The sequence below is a fragment of the Lynx canadensis genome, chromosome C2, assembly GCF_007474595.2.
Source record: "Lynx canadensis isolate LIC74 chromosome C2, mLynCan4.pri.v2, whole genome shotgun sequence".
NCBI classification, from domain to species: domain Eukaryota; kingdom Metazoa; phylum Chordata; class Mammalia; order Carnivora; family Felidae; genus Lynx; species Lynx canadensis.
This window is the reverse complement of record NC_044311.2, coordinates 100890952-100910736: the sequence shown is the minus strand read 5'-3', so window position 1 is coordinate 100910736 and position 19785 is coordinate 100890952. Positions and strand designations below refer to the sequence as shown.

Genomic DNA, 19785 nt, shown 5'->3' with positions numbered 1-19785 from the left:
TTTTCTCTTCACAAGCAGCGGACTATCATCTAAGGCAGGAGAAACGCTGTGCAATTGGGATTTGGTCGAGCAGGGAGGATAATAGAGATTTTCATGACTTCCACTGAAGAGTTATTTTTAAGTGTAGAGAACGCCTATCCCCATGCTGCATGGGCCTTTAGAAAATATTACTGGGATTGAAACGCAGTGGGGGCAGTTCCCATCACCTGGGAGAGAGGCGCCCGTGTGCGGGGCGCTGCTGCCACCTGCTGCATGCACACTGTCATGGAGGGGCTGCTGCTTGGGTCTCACGGCCCTAGGACACCACGTCCGTTCAATCAACATTCTGTGGGCATCTGAAATTTTTCTTCTCTTAGAGCCTGAGTGAATCCCAAAGGAAACTAGTCAAATCAGAAGACTCTGGGCCACCGAGGTTTCTAGCCCTGAACGACACCCAGAGAGGGCCAGTCTGCCCAGCGGCCTCTGCACGGGTGCCTTGGGCAGCCCAACCCCAGTGAGAGGCAAGGACTCCATCTGTAGCTCTGGAAAATAAGTGATCTTTTCCCTTTTTTCTGAATTTGAGGGATTTTTTTTTCCCTGAAAAGGTGTTTTAGTTTAAAGCAATAGGAGACAGGAGACCACTAAATGCTTCGAGAGGACAGATTGTTTTTAGAGAATTCAGTAAGTTTAGATTTTTATTGATTTCATGTAGGTACATTCCTGATAATATGACAGGTGGAGTGAGATAACCTAAATCCCTCCCCAGGCTTGTAATGGGAACACCACCTGCAGGTCTAGATCTTCTTAGCCCATGTTTGCCACTGTAGTCCATCGCTGTTATTTACAAGAATGTCCAGGGGTAAAGGGGAAGATAGGAAGGCAGGGGTAAAGGGGGGGACATGAAGGCACTGAGAGCAGCGATACCTCCTGACTTTCGGTCAAAGTCTCTGCAGTCTGCAGCCTCCCTGAAAACATCCCTGTCAGCACCACCTGACCTCGCCCCTCCAGGTCACACCCCTGAAACTAAGTGTGGAGATGGGGATGGGGGTGGGAATAAAGTCTGGGGAGCACTGGGCTAGGAAATAAGTAACTCCATCCTCTGGCCTTTACAAGAAACATCATTAGCTTTGTAGTGATGAATTCGGATGACAGTCGTCATGGCAACTGTTTGCAGTGGTGGTGTAGAGGGGAGCCTGGACATCCGGGGGGACAGTAGCCCTTGTTTAACCACATGCACATCTCTGTTCCCCCGGTTACATTCTGGTCTCCTCAATGGCAGAGGTGATGCCTTATATCTTAGCATCATCCATATTACTCCCAAGTCCTTGCAGAGGGACAGATCGGTATATACAAGGTAGATCAGTACACCATGATGTCACGGTACATGATGGCAATATACATGATGACAACCTGGCCAGTATCCTCTCCCTGTAAAGAGTAACCACCTCAGGAACACAGCTCAGCCTTCTTGTTTGCCTTCAGGCTTGCTGGCTGATGCCTTTATTGTGTTAGTAAAATTAGAGTCACAGAATACTTCACCAGTTGTTCATATGGTTATATGTAAACACATATATTTATTCATTTTTACTCTTCGTTCATCAACCTTATGCTGTAGTCCTCAGCCTGATGCATGTTTTCTTGAGTCTGGAAGGCCTATTTTATCTCCAGCTGGAAAACCAATATCTGGCATCATATCCGGCAGGGAAGTCATCATATACTAGGACCCTTCCCTGAACCCCAGTCTGTCTTCTGTAAATGGAGGCAGCTGGGCAGATATCACAGGCGTGGTTGCTGGCTGAGATAGGAGATTCTTTGCCATTGGATTCAGATTGTTTCCGCCTTGCTCTCTCTGGTTTTTGGCTGAGGCACGGGCAAGTTCTTCTGCTCTCAGCAAAAAATCCCTCCAGCCAGCTGGGTGGGAGGCTTCTCTGCCTGACCTCCAGCCTCGCCCAGATGGGGGTAGAAAAGGAACCCTCCCTCCTCTACACCCCCCCCCCCCAGGAAATGAAGGTTTTCATGAAATAGGGGTGACAATTTACAATTGAGCAGAAAAATGGATATGAAAGACACTAAGCTCACATTTGTTAAATGACTTTGTGCTCTTGAAAAGAAATGTATAAAAAGCACATTATGAGTCGCTCTGCATGATTTCCTTTGTTTGGATTTTAGAAGCAGCTTGACTGACGCAGAGATCCTGAAGGAGAGAATCTTTGGATCCTGAGAAGTCTTTTAAGGAAGGTGATACACAAAATTTTAGAGAACAATTTCAACATTGTTCTGTTGAAGGTTATACTTAGCTCTGAACCACATTACTTTCCTGTCTACGTTTCATTTCCTGGGGTCTTGCCAAGTGATAAACAGACCCAGGCGTGCAGCAGGTTTGGGGTTTTTCTGCACAAACAGGGTAGCTGGAGTTTGCTTCAAGGCATCAATTGACTTCTGTGATCGTGGAGATGCTGGCGTGAGGCCTTCAGGAGACGATGGAGAAAAAATGGACATATTGTGCTGTCTGTTCCATCATCCAGATACATTTTGTCAGGGGTAAGGCTTCCACTTGTCCTTTCTTGTCAGATCGGCTGCTTTCGGGGTGAGTGGGGCCTCTGTTCATTTAAAATGCGTGCGACTGCGGCTGACATTGATCACTGAAGGCAGATCGTTGCTAAGGTTTTCAGTTACATATTTAAGTGGCAGCTTTCGCAGAGATGTTAAGAGTCCAGAAATGATTACTAACGAACACTAAAAACGAGAAGGGAATGAGTAGTTTGTGTCACTGCTCTGAGACATTTTCACCCATTTCCTTCCGAAGAGGACCTCTGGAGTAACTGGGAAATTGTGCTTCTCAGAAATGAAATGCTCTCCAAATGGTAGTGAGAACAACTCCAGAATACTAAAAAAAATCACAAAGCCATCAGTGCTCTGAGATCCTCGCTCATCTTTCTCTCTCTCAAGGATCCTGTTTCTTTTGTATGGAACAAGCATTACTCCTCCAAATAGCTAACGTCTTTGGGAGTTGAACATATGTTGAATTTTAATGCAGCATGTGTAGGTAAGGACCCAGAAGACAAAGGAGGGTCCTTATGACAGTGGGAACCCGTGTCTTCAGGGCCTATTTAAAAAAAAAAAAAACCATGAGGAAAGATTAGTTCTGCATTCCATAGCATGGGAGTATTATAGTGAGCTTGAGTGTCTTAAGAATTAACTGTGCTTTACAGATATCGCAATGAAGATCCTAAGAAGAATTTCTAAATCAAAGGAGACTTTGGAATACAGTGCTGTGGATAGGATCAGAGTCGTATTATCAGGCAAAAGAGAGCTTACAGGGAACGACATTAAACTGTACTAACCTCTGTCCTACCCAAACTTTTGAATCCATAAAAGTGTAATAATTCCCATTTGTCAAGTACCTTAGAGAGCCTTGTTTCTTCTCCGTTGCTTGTCATCTTTTTATCTTTTTCCTTTGTGAGCTTCAGTGGGACTTGTCATAATAGTATATCATTCCTGTAACAGTGTTCCATTAACGCTAAAACGGAGGCCTCCACTATTGAAGGCATGTCAAAGGCTCAATGCTTAACATATTTTAAGTGCCTTATACCATGTGGTCAGAGAGCTGATGGGACAGAATCTTCTTCTTTTATGTCTAGTATTTCAAAGTGTTGATTATTGATGATCCTGACCATAGTTTATCTTTAGTGGACACCCTGAGGTATTTTCTCTCCTTCTCCCCTCAGGAGCCCCAACTGCAGGAAAATAAAGGTCCTTTTGATCTTCATATATTGAATGTCAAATTTCTTAGTCTTCTCAACCAATTTGGGAGGCAGTTTGGAGGTTATGAAGGTTACAGAAAGAGCACAGACTCTAGGCAACCAAATTCAGGGTCTTTTACTGTGAGGTGTGACTTTAAGCAAAGCACTTACTCATCTTGTGCCTCAGTTTCGTCTTTGGTAGAGGGTTAACAACATCATTCTTTGGTATGTGAGAAGGATTAAATAGTCTATTTAAAAGCCTCTTGAGAACATACATTTTTATTTTTATTTTTTTATTTTTATTTTATTTTATTTTTTAAATGTTTATTTATTTTTGAGACAGAGAGAGACAGAGCATGAACGGGGGAGGGTCAGAGAGAGAGGGAGACACAGAATCGGAAACAGGCTCCAGGCTCTGAGCTGTCAGCAGAGAGCCCGACGCGGGGCTCGAACTCACGGACCGTGAGATCATGACCTGAGCCGAAGTCCGACGCTTAACCGACTGAGCCACCCAGGCGCCCCTGGAGAACATACATTTTTAAAACAGCTACACACGTATCAGTTATGTTTTCAGTTTCAGAAAATATTATTTGTGTGTTATATGCAGCTGTTGATTCATCAAACCAAACAAAACCAAAACAAAACAAAACCAGCCCATTAGAGTCATTGCAAAGATAGCTGTCATAATGTTTGCTGGTGGGCTTCAGGTTCTAAATAGGCTTAATTTTATTCGCAGGCAGAGAACTTAAATTATTCTTTGGACAGACCAACAGACAAAGAGATCAATATTCCCCTAGCGTCTTTGATCAAATGCCTCCTCATTTGCATTGAGTCTCTGCTTTACTGTCAGGGTCACGCACAAGCTCTCTCCTCTACCTAAGGCAACCAGAGAAAAAAATTCCTCAGTTGCTCACCTCACCGAAGTGACCAAGCTTTTTAAGTAAGAGTCATTCCACATGAATCACGCAAACTGATGGCTCATGTTCCCTTTTCAGGAGTATGGGGAAAAGCATCCAATGAAGAAGACATCTATGCTTTCCCTGGCTCTGATGTCAACTTGACCTGCCAAACATGGAAGAAAGACTTGTTGGTACAGATGCAATGGTCCAAGGTCACTGACAAGTTGGACCTGATTGCTCTTTATCATCCCCAATATGGCTTGCACTGTGCCAATGACAGTCCCTGTGAATCACTGGTGACTTTCACAAAAACTCCCAGAAATGTGTCAAAATGGACCCTGCACTTAAAGAACGTGTCCTCTTCATTCACCGGGAAGTATGAGTGTAGCTTTACTCTGTTTCCAGAGGGTGTTCGGACTAAAATCTACAACCTGCTCATTCAGACAAATGGTAAGCATAACTGGGAGGGAAAGAATCCCATGCTTTCACTCAGCTCTCATTCATTCAACAGGTATGTATTCTGAGCCAACCACATGCTAAACGTGGTGCTAAGTTCACAGAAGTTGAGCAGAAAGAGGTATTGCTTGGAAAGGAAGACAGGAATTAACCAAATAATTCCACAAACAAAAGTAAAATTGCAACAGTGATAAGTGATAAGGACTACAATGGTCTTGTGAAAGAGCATGTAATAGCGGCAGGGAAACTGACCCTCAGAAAGCAACACCTGAGCTCTGAAGTCTGAGGAAGGAGTGGACATTAACACCATTTAGGATGTGGAGGTTTTTGAGTGATCCCTTACAGCTTGTGTAAGGGACTTTATAGTGTTTAAAGAAATGGGAAAATGCCAGCAGGACTGCAGTGCAGAGGTTAAGAGATGAGGTGGGAGATATGGCAAGGACCGGATGGTGTCAGATGTTGTCAGCAATGTTTCAAAGGTTTGATTTTTATCTAAGAACCATAGGAAGACATTGTTGTGAAGTATTCACAACAAAAGGATGGCATGACATTTATAGCCTGGCTATACTTGGGTCATAAAAGATTTTGCTGGCTTCAGTATAAGAATGGGGTGAAGGTGGGCCAGAAGGGAAAGGTGGGAGTGAACTAGGAGACCGTCCTCGTGGCCCAGAGGAGACTGATAGTTTGGGCAGACATAGAAACAACAAATTGTGTGCTTTGGGCATAAAAGTGAGGGCAGTATGAGTGAGGGAGAGAGAAAAATTTAGGGTGACATCTGGGGGGGAGGTTGCCACTCACTGAAGGGAAAGGGAGCAGAGGAGGTTTGTGGGGGAAACTATGCAAGGTGCTTTGGATGTATGATATATTTAGTATAGGACAGGTAAAGGCACAAAGGCGGCGGCTGCACATGTAGCATTCACACATACTTGCTTTAGGGGGCTGTGTTTGGAGGCAGGAATCCTAAGCTTAAGTTCTAGCTCCTTTCTGGCCAGAAATAAATTTCACCTGGGGACTGTCATGTCCATTCTCTGAACCCATCTGGAAAATGATGATAATATTGCCTACCCCTAAATTAGTTGGTCCTATAGTAAATGATTTCCATTTATACTAATGGAAAAGAATGAAAATGAAAGCCAACAAATGGAACATGCGCTGGAAATGAAGTGTTTTTAACTCAGGGGCAAAGTGGCCTGATAATATAAGAAAAAAGCAACAAAAATTAACTCCTGAAGGCTGTGCTAAAAGAGGCATGGAACTGCCCAGGATGGGCAGCAGGGATGGATTTATTACCCCCATCACTTCCTCTTCTTCCTTATCAGGAGATAAGGTGGTATTAGAACAATCCACCTGTAGACGTGGAGCTCCTCTGCCACTACTTTACAATGCCCTGTTCCTAGTGCTGTTGTCCAGGAAAAAAGAAATACTTGAGTTCAATTGGGGACGGGGTGGGGTGGAGTTGAATGAGGAGAAACAAGGAGACCTGTGTAGAACAGTGTCTACCTGCCCATACCTTGAAGTCAGGTAGCCTGGATTTGAATGCTGGCTCTGTCATTTATTAGAAGTATCATCTTTGTCAAGTTATTCAAGTCTCTAAGCTTTTGTTCTATTGTAGAAGAAACATGAATGGTTATAGTACCTCCTTCACAGGTACCATTATTTTGATGATTAAATGGGGTCATCTGTAAAGCACTTAGCATACTTCCTGCCAGACTGGAAGAGTTTGGTAAAGGGTAGTTTTCATTAAGAAGAGTAATAATGACAAGGAGTGAACTCTATTTATCAGTTATTATTTATAATGGGTCCTACTCCCTCTCTTCTTGCATTTGTCTAATTTGGAACCCAGCCGAACATTGAACATACATTAGCCCAAGTACACATTGACCTTGGCTTTAGATTAAGATTTTGTACCTTTTGCCTAAATCTGTGAACTGTACTATTGCATCTCTGTGGGTCTAATGTCTACTCCATTGAGAATTGGCTTGATTCTCAATGGATTGATGTACCCTATAGGAAGTAAGTCATATGGGGACATGTCCTCAACATGAGGACAGCACTGGAGAAGAGGTAGTATGTTATCCAGAAAGGAGAGTGGTGTTGCCTTTAAGGAACGTGTGTTCCTTGAAATAAAGGGCAATTCAAAGAAACTAAGTTTGTAGCTACTAAAAACTGCAACTCTCAGGAGAGGCAGAAGCCATGTCTACATGCTTTGTGGTTGGAAATATCCCAGATGATAACTTTGCTGTTGGTCAGCTGGACCAGATGAAAAAGAAAAATGGCCCCCATGTTAGAGAAATAGTTCTGCTACTGTGTATTGAGTACAAAGCAGGCAACATACAAAAGAGCAAAACAGAACAGGAAAAACCATCCTTCATTACAGAGTGACCAAAAATGTAAGCCTGGTAGAGCGCAAAGGGGCAGACACTTAACTCAGATGAAGCAGTTGCCTTTCGAAAGCCCTGTCAAGTCCCCACCCAATGGCACACCTTTTCCCCCTTTATTCCTTTGATCTTCACTCACTTCTTCTCCCATTTATGCCATTTCCCTTGTACATCCCTGTGAGATGTTTGCAAGCTAGTTGGGTAAGCAAAGCACACGCGACGTGAAAACACTTAGGAAGCTTGTGAACAAAGGTGAATTGAAGTGGTGTATAAGAATCTAAATATGAAAATCTGAGGGACCACAGGCAGTTGGGACCTCTTGTTTCCTTTCCGTTGTCCTCTGAGCCGTTCTGAGCCCTGTCTGTTCACAAAACAGTATATGCCTAAATTCTGTCCCTATGTTCCCGGGACGGGGGTGGGGGGTGGGGATTGCTGAGAAGGGATTCAGTTCTCTTTTCAAAAGATTTTGTTCCTTGGTGTGAGTTAGTGCTCCGAGGCTGTGGACAAGGATAGAAATGTAATAAACCGTTCAGCATTTGCTTCTTTTTCACTTTCACTTGACAGGGTTTTCTTCAAGGTGAGCTTTCAAGTTACTCCAAGAAATGCAGTTTTCTGAGTTAAGCCCTGGGTTGTAGTAATCCAGGTTTCCTAGTTTGAATGCAGCTGGACCCACAGTGCCTGAGATTGTATGAGCTTGATGTGTTTTAAAATGTGAAGTTGCGGGGCGCCTGGGTGGCTCAGTCGGTTGGGCGTCCGACTTCAGCTCAGGTCACGATCTCGCGGTCCGTGAGTTCGAGCCCCGCGTCGGGCTCTGGGCTGATGGCTCAGAGCCTGGAGCCTGTTTCCGATTCTGTGTCTCCCTCTCTCTCTGCCCCTCCCCCGTTCATGCTCTGTCTCTCTCTGTCCCAAAAATAAATAAACGTTGAAAAACATTTAAAAAAAATAAATAAATAAAAATAAAATGTGAAGTTGCTGGGCTCTGTTATCAAAGTGCAACATGATTTTAATTTTCCAGATCACTACAAAAGCCTTAGAGGGTTGTTGATGTTGTGACTGAAAACAGTAGGAGGAGAAGAAGTAGTGGTAATAGAAGGAGGAGGAGGAGTGGGAAAAGAAATACATAGAATCTAATAAGAGAAATATTCTATTCTGTTGTCAGTAAAAGAATATAATATCTTGATAATATAATCTTGATACTCTGAGTCTAACTACCTTGTCCAGAGGCATAATTTGTTCTTTGATATTTTTTTTCCAGTTTTACTGAACTATAATTGACATAAGACATTGTATTGGTTTCAGGTGTATGACATGATTTAAAAAATTTTTTTAACGTTTATTTATTACTGAGAGAGAGAGACAGAGCATGAGCATGGGAGGGACAGACAGAGGGGGAGACACAGAATCTGAAGCAGGCTCCAGGTTCTGAGCTGTCAGCACAGAGCCTGACGCGGAGCTTGAACCCACGAACCATGAGATCAGTACCTGAATGGAAGTCAGGCGCTCAACCGACTGAGCCACCCAGGTGCCCCGGCATGATGATTTGATATATAGATAGATAGATCTATGCAGCTATCTATATATCTGTATAGTGAAACGATCATCACAATAAGTGTAGTTAATATCTATCACCTCACACAGTCAAATGTATTTTTCCCGTGATGAGAACTTTTAAGATTTACTCTCTTAGCAAGTTTCAAACATATGGTACATTATTATTAACTGTAGTCACCATGCTGTACATTATACCCCCAGAATTTATTTATCTTATAACTGGAAGTTTGTACCTTTTGACCACCTTCACCTATTTCGCCCCCACTCCCTGCCTTTAGCAACCACCAATCTGTCTTCTGTATCTATAAGTTCATTTTGTTCTGTTTTTGAAGATTCCACATATAAATGAAATTATACAGTATTTGTCTTTCTTGGTCCACATAGTATAATGCCCTTAACGTCCATCCATGTTGTCACAGATGGCAGGATTTCCTTCTTTTTTTTTTTTTTTTTAACGCACGAATGATATTTCCTTGTACATTAGAATATTTTCTTAATCCATTCAACCATCAGGACGCACTTGGGCTGTTTCTATGTATTAGCTATTGAAAATAGTGCTGCAATGAACATGAAGATGTGTATATCTTTTTAAGATAATGATTTTATTTCTTTTAGAAATATACCCAGAAGTAGAAATGCTGGATCATAGGGTGGTTCTATTTTTAGTGTTATGAGGAGCTTCCATACTGTTTTCCAGAGTGGCTGCAAAAATTTTACATTTCCGCCAACAATGTACAAGTGCTCCCTTTTCTGCATATCCTTTCTGATATTTGTTACCTTTTTGGTAATAGCCATTTTAACAGGTGTGAGATGGTATCTTATTGTGGTTTTTACTGGCATTTCCCTGATGCTTAGTGATGTTGGGCAATTTTTCCTTGCCTTTGGGACACTTGGATATCTTATTTGGAAAAATGTCTATTCAATTTCTCTGGCCATTTTTAAATTGGATTATTTGTTTAGTTGTTGTTGAGTTGTGTGAGTTTTTTTTTTTATATTTTAGATATTAATCCCTTATCAGATAACATGATTTATAAATATTTTCTCCCATTCCATACATTGCCTTTTCATTTTATTGATATTTTTCTTTTCTGTTAAGAAGCTTTTTAGGTTGATGCAGTCCCATTGTTTATTTTTGCTTTTTTTGCCTTTGCTTTTGGTGTCCAATCTAAAAAATCATTGCCAAGGCCAAAAAAACCATTGCCCCTATGTCTTCTTCTAGGAGTGTTATGGTTTGGGGTCTTATGTTCAAGTAATTAGTCCATTTGATTTGATCTTTATGTATGGTTTAAGACAGGTGTGCAGTTTCTTTCTTCTATCTGCAGCTATCCAGCTTTCCCAATATTATTTATTAAGGAGACTGTCCTTTCCCCATTGTGTATTCTTGGATCTTTTCATAATAATATTATTATAAGTTAATTGATCATATATGTGAGTTTAATTTTAGGGTCTCTGTTTCATTGATCTATGTGTCCGTCTTAAAGTTTCTTTGAAATTTGCTTATTTATTCTGAGAGAGAAAGCACAAGTAGGGGAGGGGCAGGGAGAGAGGGAGAGAGAATCCCAAGCAGGCTCCATGCTGTGAGCACAAAGCTGGACTGGAGGGCTTAAACTCACAAAACTCTGAGATCGTGACCTGTGCCGAAACCAAGAGTCGGACGCTTAACCGACTGAGCCACCCAGGTGCCCCTGTGTGTCTGTTTTTATAGCATAGTTTGTTCTTGAACTTGAATGCTGACTCTTCTTAAATTCTTGTATTCAATCTTTATCCAACAAATATTGTGTGTACTTGAGGTGCTAGGCACCAGGAATACAATACAGACATGACTGTCATCAGGAATCATGAAGTTCAATGGGAAGAGATAAAAAATAGCCAAATAAGCCAAAAAAATGTCAAATTGCAACAGTGAGAAGTGTTCTTGCAGTAAGAAAGTAGTGTTTTGAGAGGATATAATAGGAAAATCAAGAAGGGTTTCCTGGGGAAGTGATGCTTGAGCCATAGTTAACCAGGTCAATGTGGGGAACACAGCTTTACAGAAAATGGGAGGTATAAAGACTCTGGTAGTAAGGAGGTAGTGCAATTGTGGGGGATTTTAAAAGGTATTATGTCTTGAGCATAGGGATTGAAAGGGAAGCAGTTGAAGATGAGGCTAGAGAGATTGAGAGGTCCAGTCAGGTTTTATCTTTATCCTAAGAGCTGTGGAAACTAACTGACAGATGGTGGTTTTGATTTTGTTTTTTTAATTGTGGCAAACGTATAGAGAATTTATTGAAAAAAGATACAGAGGATAATGTAGATCAGTTAAAAGGGCAGAAATCTAAGTGAGAGATGCTAGTAATTGAGTAGAGTGGCAGTGAGGTACATGGGGAGGAATGTTCCAATTAGAAGTATATTTAGGAGGGGCGCCTGGATGGCTCAGTCAGTTAAGTGTCCAATTCTTGCTCGATATCTGCTCAGTTCAGATATCGTTGAGCCCCGTTCATGAGGTTGAGCCCAGTGTGGGACTCTGTGCTGATAGTGTGGAGCCTGCTTGGGACTCTCTCTCTCCCTCCCTCTCTGTCCCTGCCCCCCTTGCTCTCTCTCTCTCAAAATAAGTAAACATTTTTTTTAAAAAACACATTTAAAAAAAAAAAAGAAGTAAGTTTAGGATATTCACCCCATAGGATTTGGTGTTGGATGGTACATGTGGAATGAGGAATAAAAGGCAATGTCAGGAGATGCTTCTTGTTTCAAGTATGTGGAACAGAAAAAATGGGAGAATTACTCACTGTGTTAGGAAAAACTAGAAGACAATCAGATTGTGCAGAGATTGCTTTGAGTTTGGTTTTGTACATGTTGAGTTAGACATGAAGTTGACACATTCAGGAAATCTCGAGGAAATAGATGATAGAGGATAGATAGATAGATAGATAGATAGAATTCCTGTTCTAGAAGAGAGGTTTAAGTTGAAGATACAAATTGGTGAGGCATATGAGTGTGTGCTAACTGAAGTTTGGGGAATGAAAGAATCATTTAGGCAGAGAAATTCAAGGGAGAAAAGCAATGCGGCCCTTCAGCAGAGTCCACAGCGAGAGATGGAGAAAGATACATCTTTAAAGGTTCCGGAAGAATGGCTGAAGAGGCAGCAGTAAAATCAGGAGAGGAGTTGGCTCACAAAAACCGAGAATGATAACATTTCATGAAAGGAGTAGCTGTCAATTCTGATGTTTCTGAGAGGACAGCGTGGTTATCGGATCGTATTTAGGAACAGGATGGTATTGATCACCTTAACGGAAGCTGTTTTTGTGGCATGGAAGAGAGATGGAAGTCAGGCTGTGGGGAGCAGAGGAGTGAGTAGGAGGCAAAGAGGCGGAGACAACAAATGTTGACATAACTTGTAAGAAGTTTGTTAGTGATCAGAAGAAGGGCATGCGTGCCCAAATGAGGGTTGTCATTGGCGTTGTGGCGTTAGTGGTGGTGGTTTTAATTAATGCAAGATGCTTGACTAAGCTTCAAAGCCCAGTCAAAGTTGAAAGAGAGTAGTTAAATACACCACAGAGAAAGTACAATAAGTAAACTAAGGTTTCGGAGAATATAGGGGCAGTGGGATTTATAATAGCAGTACTACAGCTACCCAGAAATTGGAAAAAGGGACCAGTTTTAAAAACTGTAACAGCAGGGAAGGAAATTGGGATAAGTGCATTTGAGGAGGGCGTTGCCCTCGTCTATTTTCTCTAAAATAGGAAACAAAGTCACCTTCAGGTAGAGAGAGGGAGGAGGCTTCAGAAAGAGATTGGAGAGAGTTTGAAATACCATCTATGAACAGAGGGAAAATGAGTTCACAAGATAAATGTATTTGGATTTTTGGTCAGGGTTGAACATCCAGTTGAATATGGTAACAAATTGTAGTGAAGACAAGTGTTTGGCTGCTTGGGTCTGGGCATTCAACAGTAGATCATTGGGGAGGGATACCTGGGTGCCTCAGTTGGTTAAGCATCTGACTCTTGATTTCAGCTCAGCTCATGATCTTGCAGTTCATGGGTTTGAGCCCCTGAGTCGTAACAGCATGGAGCCTACCTAGGATTCTCTCTCTCTCTCTCTCTCTCTCTCTCTCTCTCTCTCTCTGTCTCTCTCTCTGCCCCTCCCCTGCTTGTGTGAGCACTCTCTCTCTCTGTTAAAATAAATGAGTAGCTGGGGTGCCCGGGTGGCTCAGTCGGTTAAGCGGCTGACTTCGGCTCAGGTCGTGATCTCGTGGTTCATGAGTTTGAACCCCCGTGTCGGGCTCGGGGCTGACAGCTCAGAGCCTGGAGCCTGCTTCCGATTCTGTGTCTCCCTCTGTCTCTCTGCCCCTCCCCCACTCTGTCTCTCTGTCTCAAAAATAAGTAAACGTTAGCGTAAAAAATTTTTAAAATAAATAAACAAGTAAACATTAAAAAAAAGTAGATAGTAGTAATTCACTGTTGTTGGATTTCCTGTATATTAGTGGGGAAGGGAGACGAACCAAGGGATTTGGGGTATTAGCAAGAATATTGCTGAAATTATGGGCTATAGAATTTTAGCTCAATAATGAGGGAAACGAAATAAAGCTGATCGATTGGGAGAAAGTAGAGATCAATTCATTAAAAGACTCAATGAGGAGAGAGAACAGTTGAGATGAAGTTAGTTGCACAAAACGACTAGCAGGGGTGTTTGCAAGTTTGACTTAGTGAGTTTGTAGGTGGAGCAAGTATGTATGGCAGAAAAGGTCCAGATGTGATCAGGGGAGTGGATGGCACAAGTGGAGTAGGGACAGCGGAGGGAGCAGTCGCAGGACTGAGAGGCCAGGTAACGGATAGGACAACGGCACTGTAACTGAAACCACTCAGGATTATATAGGGGGTTAGGCTGTGACCTATATAGGTGACCAAGGGTGTTGCAATCCAGATACCAGCATCTTCAAGGAATAATGGATGATGATTGGGACATTTGAGTGGGCGTTGACAAGCTTGAAGGACCAGATAGTAAATATTGTAGGCTTTGTCCCTATAGCCCCGTCAGAATGGTTCAACTCTGCCATAGCATGACAGCACCTATAGATAATACGTGGGTAAATGGGCCTGGCCGTGTTCTAGTAGAACTTTATTTACAAAAACAGCCACCAGATTCAGCCCACAGGCCACAGTTGTACATTTCCTGAATTAGAGGATAATAGCAGTGAATTTGGGGAAAGAGGGATTATTTAGTTTTTCTCAAAGTGTGTTATATGTAGCTGGCAGTACTCATGATGATTTCAGATGATTCATCAAAAAATTTTAAAACTTCTAATTGTGGAAAATTTCAAACATGCAAAATTATATAGAATAGTATAATGAGTTCCCATGTACTGAACATGCAACTTCAACAATTATTAACTCACAGACAATCTTGTTTCATTTAAACCCTTAGCAACTGCCACCTCCCAGATTAAGGAAAATCCAAGGTATAGTATTTATTTATTTTTTTAATGTTTATTTATTTATTTTGAGAGAGGGAGAGAGAGGGAGGGGCACAGAAAGAGGGAGAAAGAGAATTCCAAGCAGGCTCCATGCTTTCAGTGCAGAGCCTGACGTGGGGCTTGAACCTAAGAACTGTGAGATCATGACCTGAGCCAGAATCAAGAGTCGGATGCTCAACCAACTGAGCCACCCAGGTGCCCCAAAATCTTATTTTAGAATGAGTCTTTAAAAGATATATATGTTGTAATATATATATATATATATATATATATATATATATATACACATATATATAAAATAAAGCCATGATACCACTACCAGAATTAAAAATAACTAGTAAGTTCTTAAGACCATTAAATATCCAGTTGGCCTCATAGTTGTTATTTTTACATTTTGGTTGTTTAAATTAGGATTCACATAAATCACATAAAGTATTGGGAATCTTTTGAAAAACATCTTTTAATCTGAAGATTATTTTATATTTATTATTTTTCTTTTCCAATATATTTGTTAAGTAAATTTGACTCTTTATCCTGTAAAGTTACCCACAGCCTGGATTTTACTCTTATGTCCCATGGTATCTCCATGTCCCTCTTTCACTAGTTAGGTATAGAGCTTTGATCACACTATTTGCATTTTTATTTTTTGTTTTTGGCACAAAAACTTTATAGATGATGTTGCACAGTACATCAGAGGCACATAATGTCTAGTTGTATGATGTTAACAGCCACTGATAAGTATTGCCTAGATCCATTAATTCATTATGGGTTGATAAATAGTGATGCTCTAATCCTATCCTTCTTTCATTTTTTGGATGAAGTCTTCTTTTTTTTTTTTAATTTTTTTTTTTAACGTTTATTTATTTTGGAGACAGAGAGAGACAGAGCATGAACGGGGGAGGGTCAGAGAGAGAGGGAGACACAGAATCTGAAACAGGCTCCAGGCTGTCAGCACAGAGCCCGACGCGGGGCTCAAACCCACGGACCGTGAGATCATGACCTGAGCCGAAGTCAGCCGCTTAACCGACTGAGCCACCCAGGTGCCCCTGGATGAAGTCTTCTTATAGAGAAATTTCCGCTCACGAATCAGCTGTTTATTGGATGTACAGATTGTATCAGAAATGCAGGATACTTGATTCTTTCCTTTTATTTATCAGATTTAAAAATGAGTTGGCTCACTAGGATTCTTACAAGGTGACCAAGAAGTATTCTGTGTTAAGTATTACGAATTCATATGAATTTAAACATATTGATGAATTCCAGCCCATTATTATCCTTATTTTTGTTACGAGAGTCCCATATATAAAATCTATTTAATCCTTTGTGATGTAAGTTGCAAATATTTTCTGAGTTTGTCAACTATATTTCCTTGCTTGTGATATTGTTTCCAAATCAGCTTAATTCTTACTTTTGTGGAAAAAGTTTCCCCATTCTCCTATTACATACAAATTCACTCATGTTACTTCTAACACTTGCATGGATTTTTACTATCATTTAAATTTGTGATGCTAGGTTTCTAGTATTAAAAAAATGTGCCCAAGTTTATATTTTTATATATCTCTAATGCTTTTTTCCTATTTACTCTGTTTTTCCTTTCTGCAGTTTAGAAATTTTCTATTGACCTATATTGCATTTCACAAATCTTATTTTTCGTGATGTCCAGTAAGTTTTCAACCCAATCAAATTAGTTCTTAATTTCTGATACTATATTTTAGTTATTGTTTTGAGTAGATTTTTAATTCTTTGGTGAGATTGCCCATCTTTTCATTTACTTACTTCATCTTTTTCTTTATTCTTGAATATATTAAAGAGTTATTTTAATATTCTTGTTGGATAACTTCAATGTCAGGGTCATTCTTGTGTCTGTTTCTATGTTTCCGTCTTGCTTTCTCTCTTTTTGCAACTTCCTCCAATATTATCTCTTCCTTTTGTTATTATTGTCGAAGATAAACCCAACAGAACAGTGCAACAATTAATGGTTTAAAAAATTTCATGTTCTGCTGGAGAGGATGTGGAGAAACGGGAACCCTCTTGCACTGTTGGTGGGAATGCAAATTGGTGCAGCCGCTATGGAAAGCAGTGTGGAGGTTCCTCAGAAAATTAAAAATAGACCTACCCTATGACCCAGCAATAGCGCTGCTAGGAATTTACCCAAGGGATACAGGAGTACTGATGCAGAGGGGCACTTGTACCCCAATGTTCATAGCAGCACTCTCAACAATAGCCAAATTATGGAAAGAGCCTAAATGTCCATCAACTGATGAATGGATAAAGAAATTGTGGTTTATATACACAATGGAATACTACGTGGCAATGAGAAAAAATGAAATATGGCCATTTGTAGCAACGTGGATGGAACTGGAGAGTGTGATGCTAAGTGAAATAAGCCATACAGAGAAAGACAGATACCATATGGTTTCACTCTTATGTGGATCCTGAGAAACTTAACAGGAACCCATGGGGGAGGGGAAGGAAAAAAAAAAAAAAAGGACGTTAGAGTGGGAGAGAGCCAAAGCATAAGAGACTGTTAAAAACTGAGAACAAACTGAGGGTTGATGGGGGGTGGGAGGGAGGGGAGGGTGGGTGATGGGTATTGAGGAGGGCACCTTTTGGGATGAGCACTGGGTGTTGTATGGAAACCAATTTGTCAATAAATTTCATATATATAAAAAAAAAAAATTTCATGTTCTGGGGCGCCTGGGTGGCTTGGTCAGGTGAGTGTCTGACTTCGGTTTGGGTCACCATCTCGTGGTTCGTGAGTTTGAGCCCCAGGTCGGGCTTTGTGCTGACAGCTCAGAGCCTGGAGCCTGTCTTCAGATTCTGTGTCTCCCTCTCTCTCTGCCCCTCCGCTGCTCATGTTCTCTCTTTCTCTCTCTCTCTCTCTCTCCACACACACACACACACACACACACACACACACACACATACTTACCATTTCCTATGGTCTTCATTCCATCTCATGGAGTGAAGTTACTGTTTGGTATCATTTCCTGTCAGCCTAAAGAACTTACTTTAGAATTTCACATAAGACAATCTACTTGCAAGGAATCTTGTGTTTTTTTGTTTGTTTTTTTCCATTTTAATTTCGAAGGATAATTTCACTGAATGTAGCGTTCTTAGTGGGCTGTTTTTTCTTTCAGCATTTTGAATATGTCTTCTGATCTCCTTTGTTTCTGGTGAGAAGTGAGCCATTAATTGTTTTATTGGTCTCTGCGTGCGATAGCTTTGTTTTGTTTTGTTTTGTTTTGTTTTTCTTAGTGATTTCAATTGCGGCTTGCATAATTTCCTCTTTGTTTCTGGCTTCCAGCGGTTTGAGTATAATATGCCTAGGTGGGTGTCTCTTTGAGTTTACCTTTTTCGAGTTTTAAAGTTCCTGAGAGTGTAGATAATTTGGAGGAAAGTTTTTAAGTCAAATATGAAGTTTTTGGCCATTGTTTCTTCAAACATTTGTCCTGTCCCACTCTCTTTCATCTCTCTATGACTCACGCGGCATACATATTGGACACTTTATACTGTCCTCTATGGCTCTGAAGCGCCTTCTCCTTCAATCCTCCTTCTCTCTGCTCTTCAGATTAGATCACTGATATTAATCAATATTCAAATACACAGATTTTTTTTATGTTTATTTTTATTTATACTGAGAGAGAGATAGAGAGCAAGTGAGGGAGGGGCAGAGGGAGGGAGACAGAATCCCAAGCAGGCTCCATGCTGTCAGCGCAGAACCAGATGTGGGGCTCAAACCCATGAAGTGCGAGATCATGACCTGAACAGAGATCAGGAGTCGGACACTTAACCAACTGAGCCACCCAGGTGCCTCTCAAATATACGGATTCTTTCTTCTGCCATCTCAAATTGGCTGTTGAGAATCCCAAGTAAAATTTTCATCATTTTTGTTATTGACATTTCAACTCTAGAATAATTATTTGGTTCATTTGGTAGTTTTCTATTTCTCCACTAAGATTCCCTATTTATTGACTCATTTTCATCATATTTTGTTTTAATCCTACGAGCATACTTATAAGAGCTGCTTTAATGTCTGTTAAATCCAATGTACTACCTATTCAGAATCAGTTTCAACCAGCTGCTTTTTTCCTGAATAGAGATCACACTTTTCTTTTTTCTTCATGTGTCTTCTTTTTTGTTGAAAACTATACCTTAATAATAATAATAATGGGAGAACTCCGTATCTGGTGAAGTTTTTTAAGTGTTTTTTTTTAATTTTGGTAACTATCCATATTTAAATTATAAAATCGGTTTCCTTATGATATCCCTGCTCAAGTTTTTATTATAATTCTTATGCCTTTAGTTTGGTTTCCACAGAGTTGCCTTGCATTGACAAAGTCCTTTGGTTGGTCCATCAATGAATTTGACAAAAATTGTGCTCAAATTCCCCCAGCCCACCAGGCTTCCACCTGTACATATAAATGTTGGGTAGGGGCAGAGGGGTGGTTACAGGGTGCATTCAAAGTTGCAGATAGTAAGCCTTTGGCTTTTATTTTCCAGTAGGCTCTCTGAAGTCTCTTCACTCACCTGTGCATTTTCCCAGGCAGCCCAGGATGGGTAGACAACTGCTTTCAGCTCTTCTATGACTCCCTAATTTCCAGAATCTCCATGTTAAATGTCTCTCTGGGCTACTACCCACCCCAAATGGAATTTGCAAACCCAAGCTAACCAAGCTGCAGTTTTTCTCTGTTTCCTACCTGGTGTGTGCCTGTTAACTAACAAAGCGTACGATCTTTACGCTCAGACCTAACTTAAGTCTGCCCCTTCTGGAAGAAAAGCCGCTGTTTGTTGTAGCCAACTCCAAAATGCGAAAATTACTTTCTCACTGGCCATGCTGGGCAAGGGGATAGAAGGATCCCCAGGCAAGAAGGTTAAAGACTCCTGCTATTTTTACTGAACTTCTAGCAATTCTTCAAGAAGAAATGCTTCTCAATGGCATGTTTTCCTTTGGTCCTGAAATGGTGGTTTTAATACATATGCTCAGTCTTATACATGTTTTCAGCCACCAGAACCTCAATCCAAGCCTTGCCCCATTTTTGATACTTACCTTTTCTTTGTTTTAAAATATATATATGCATTACTGCTCTCTTCCTTATAGCAATGATTTGTTTTTAGTGCTAAAAGTAGACATAGATTCAAGTCACCCCAGCTTTTATGTAAATGCCTCTTGAGTCCGAAGTGTATTCTATTGGAGAATCCACAGGAAGTGCTCATGGGAGCAATATTCCCTGAGTTCTTACACGTGGCATCAACAGGTTTTATGTAGTCTTTATGTTAAAAGGCTAATTTTGCTGAATATAAAATCCCTAGCTCAGATTTTCTTTCCT

General features: G+C 40.9%; 1 protein-coding gene across 1 annotated transcript in view; it reads left to right on the top strand.

The window, feature by feature from the left end:
- The first annotated feature begins 2350 nt into the window (after positions 1-2350).
- CD96 (CD96 molecule) overlaps positions 2351-19785 on the top strand; it is a 96715-nt gene continuing 79280 nt past the window's right edge. The window contains 2 exon segments of the mRNA XM_030329266.1: positions 2351-2520; positions 4718-5071. Coding sequence (XP_030185126.1) covers positions 2460-2520; positions 4718-5071 — 415 coding nt within the window. The 5' untranslated portion in view covers positions 2351-2459.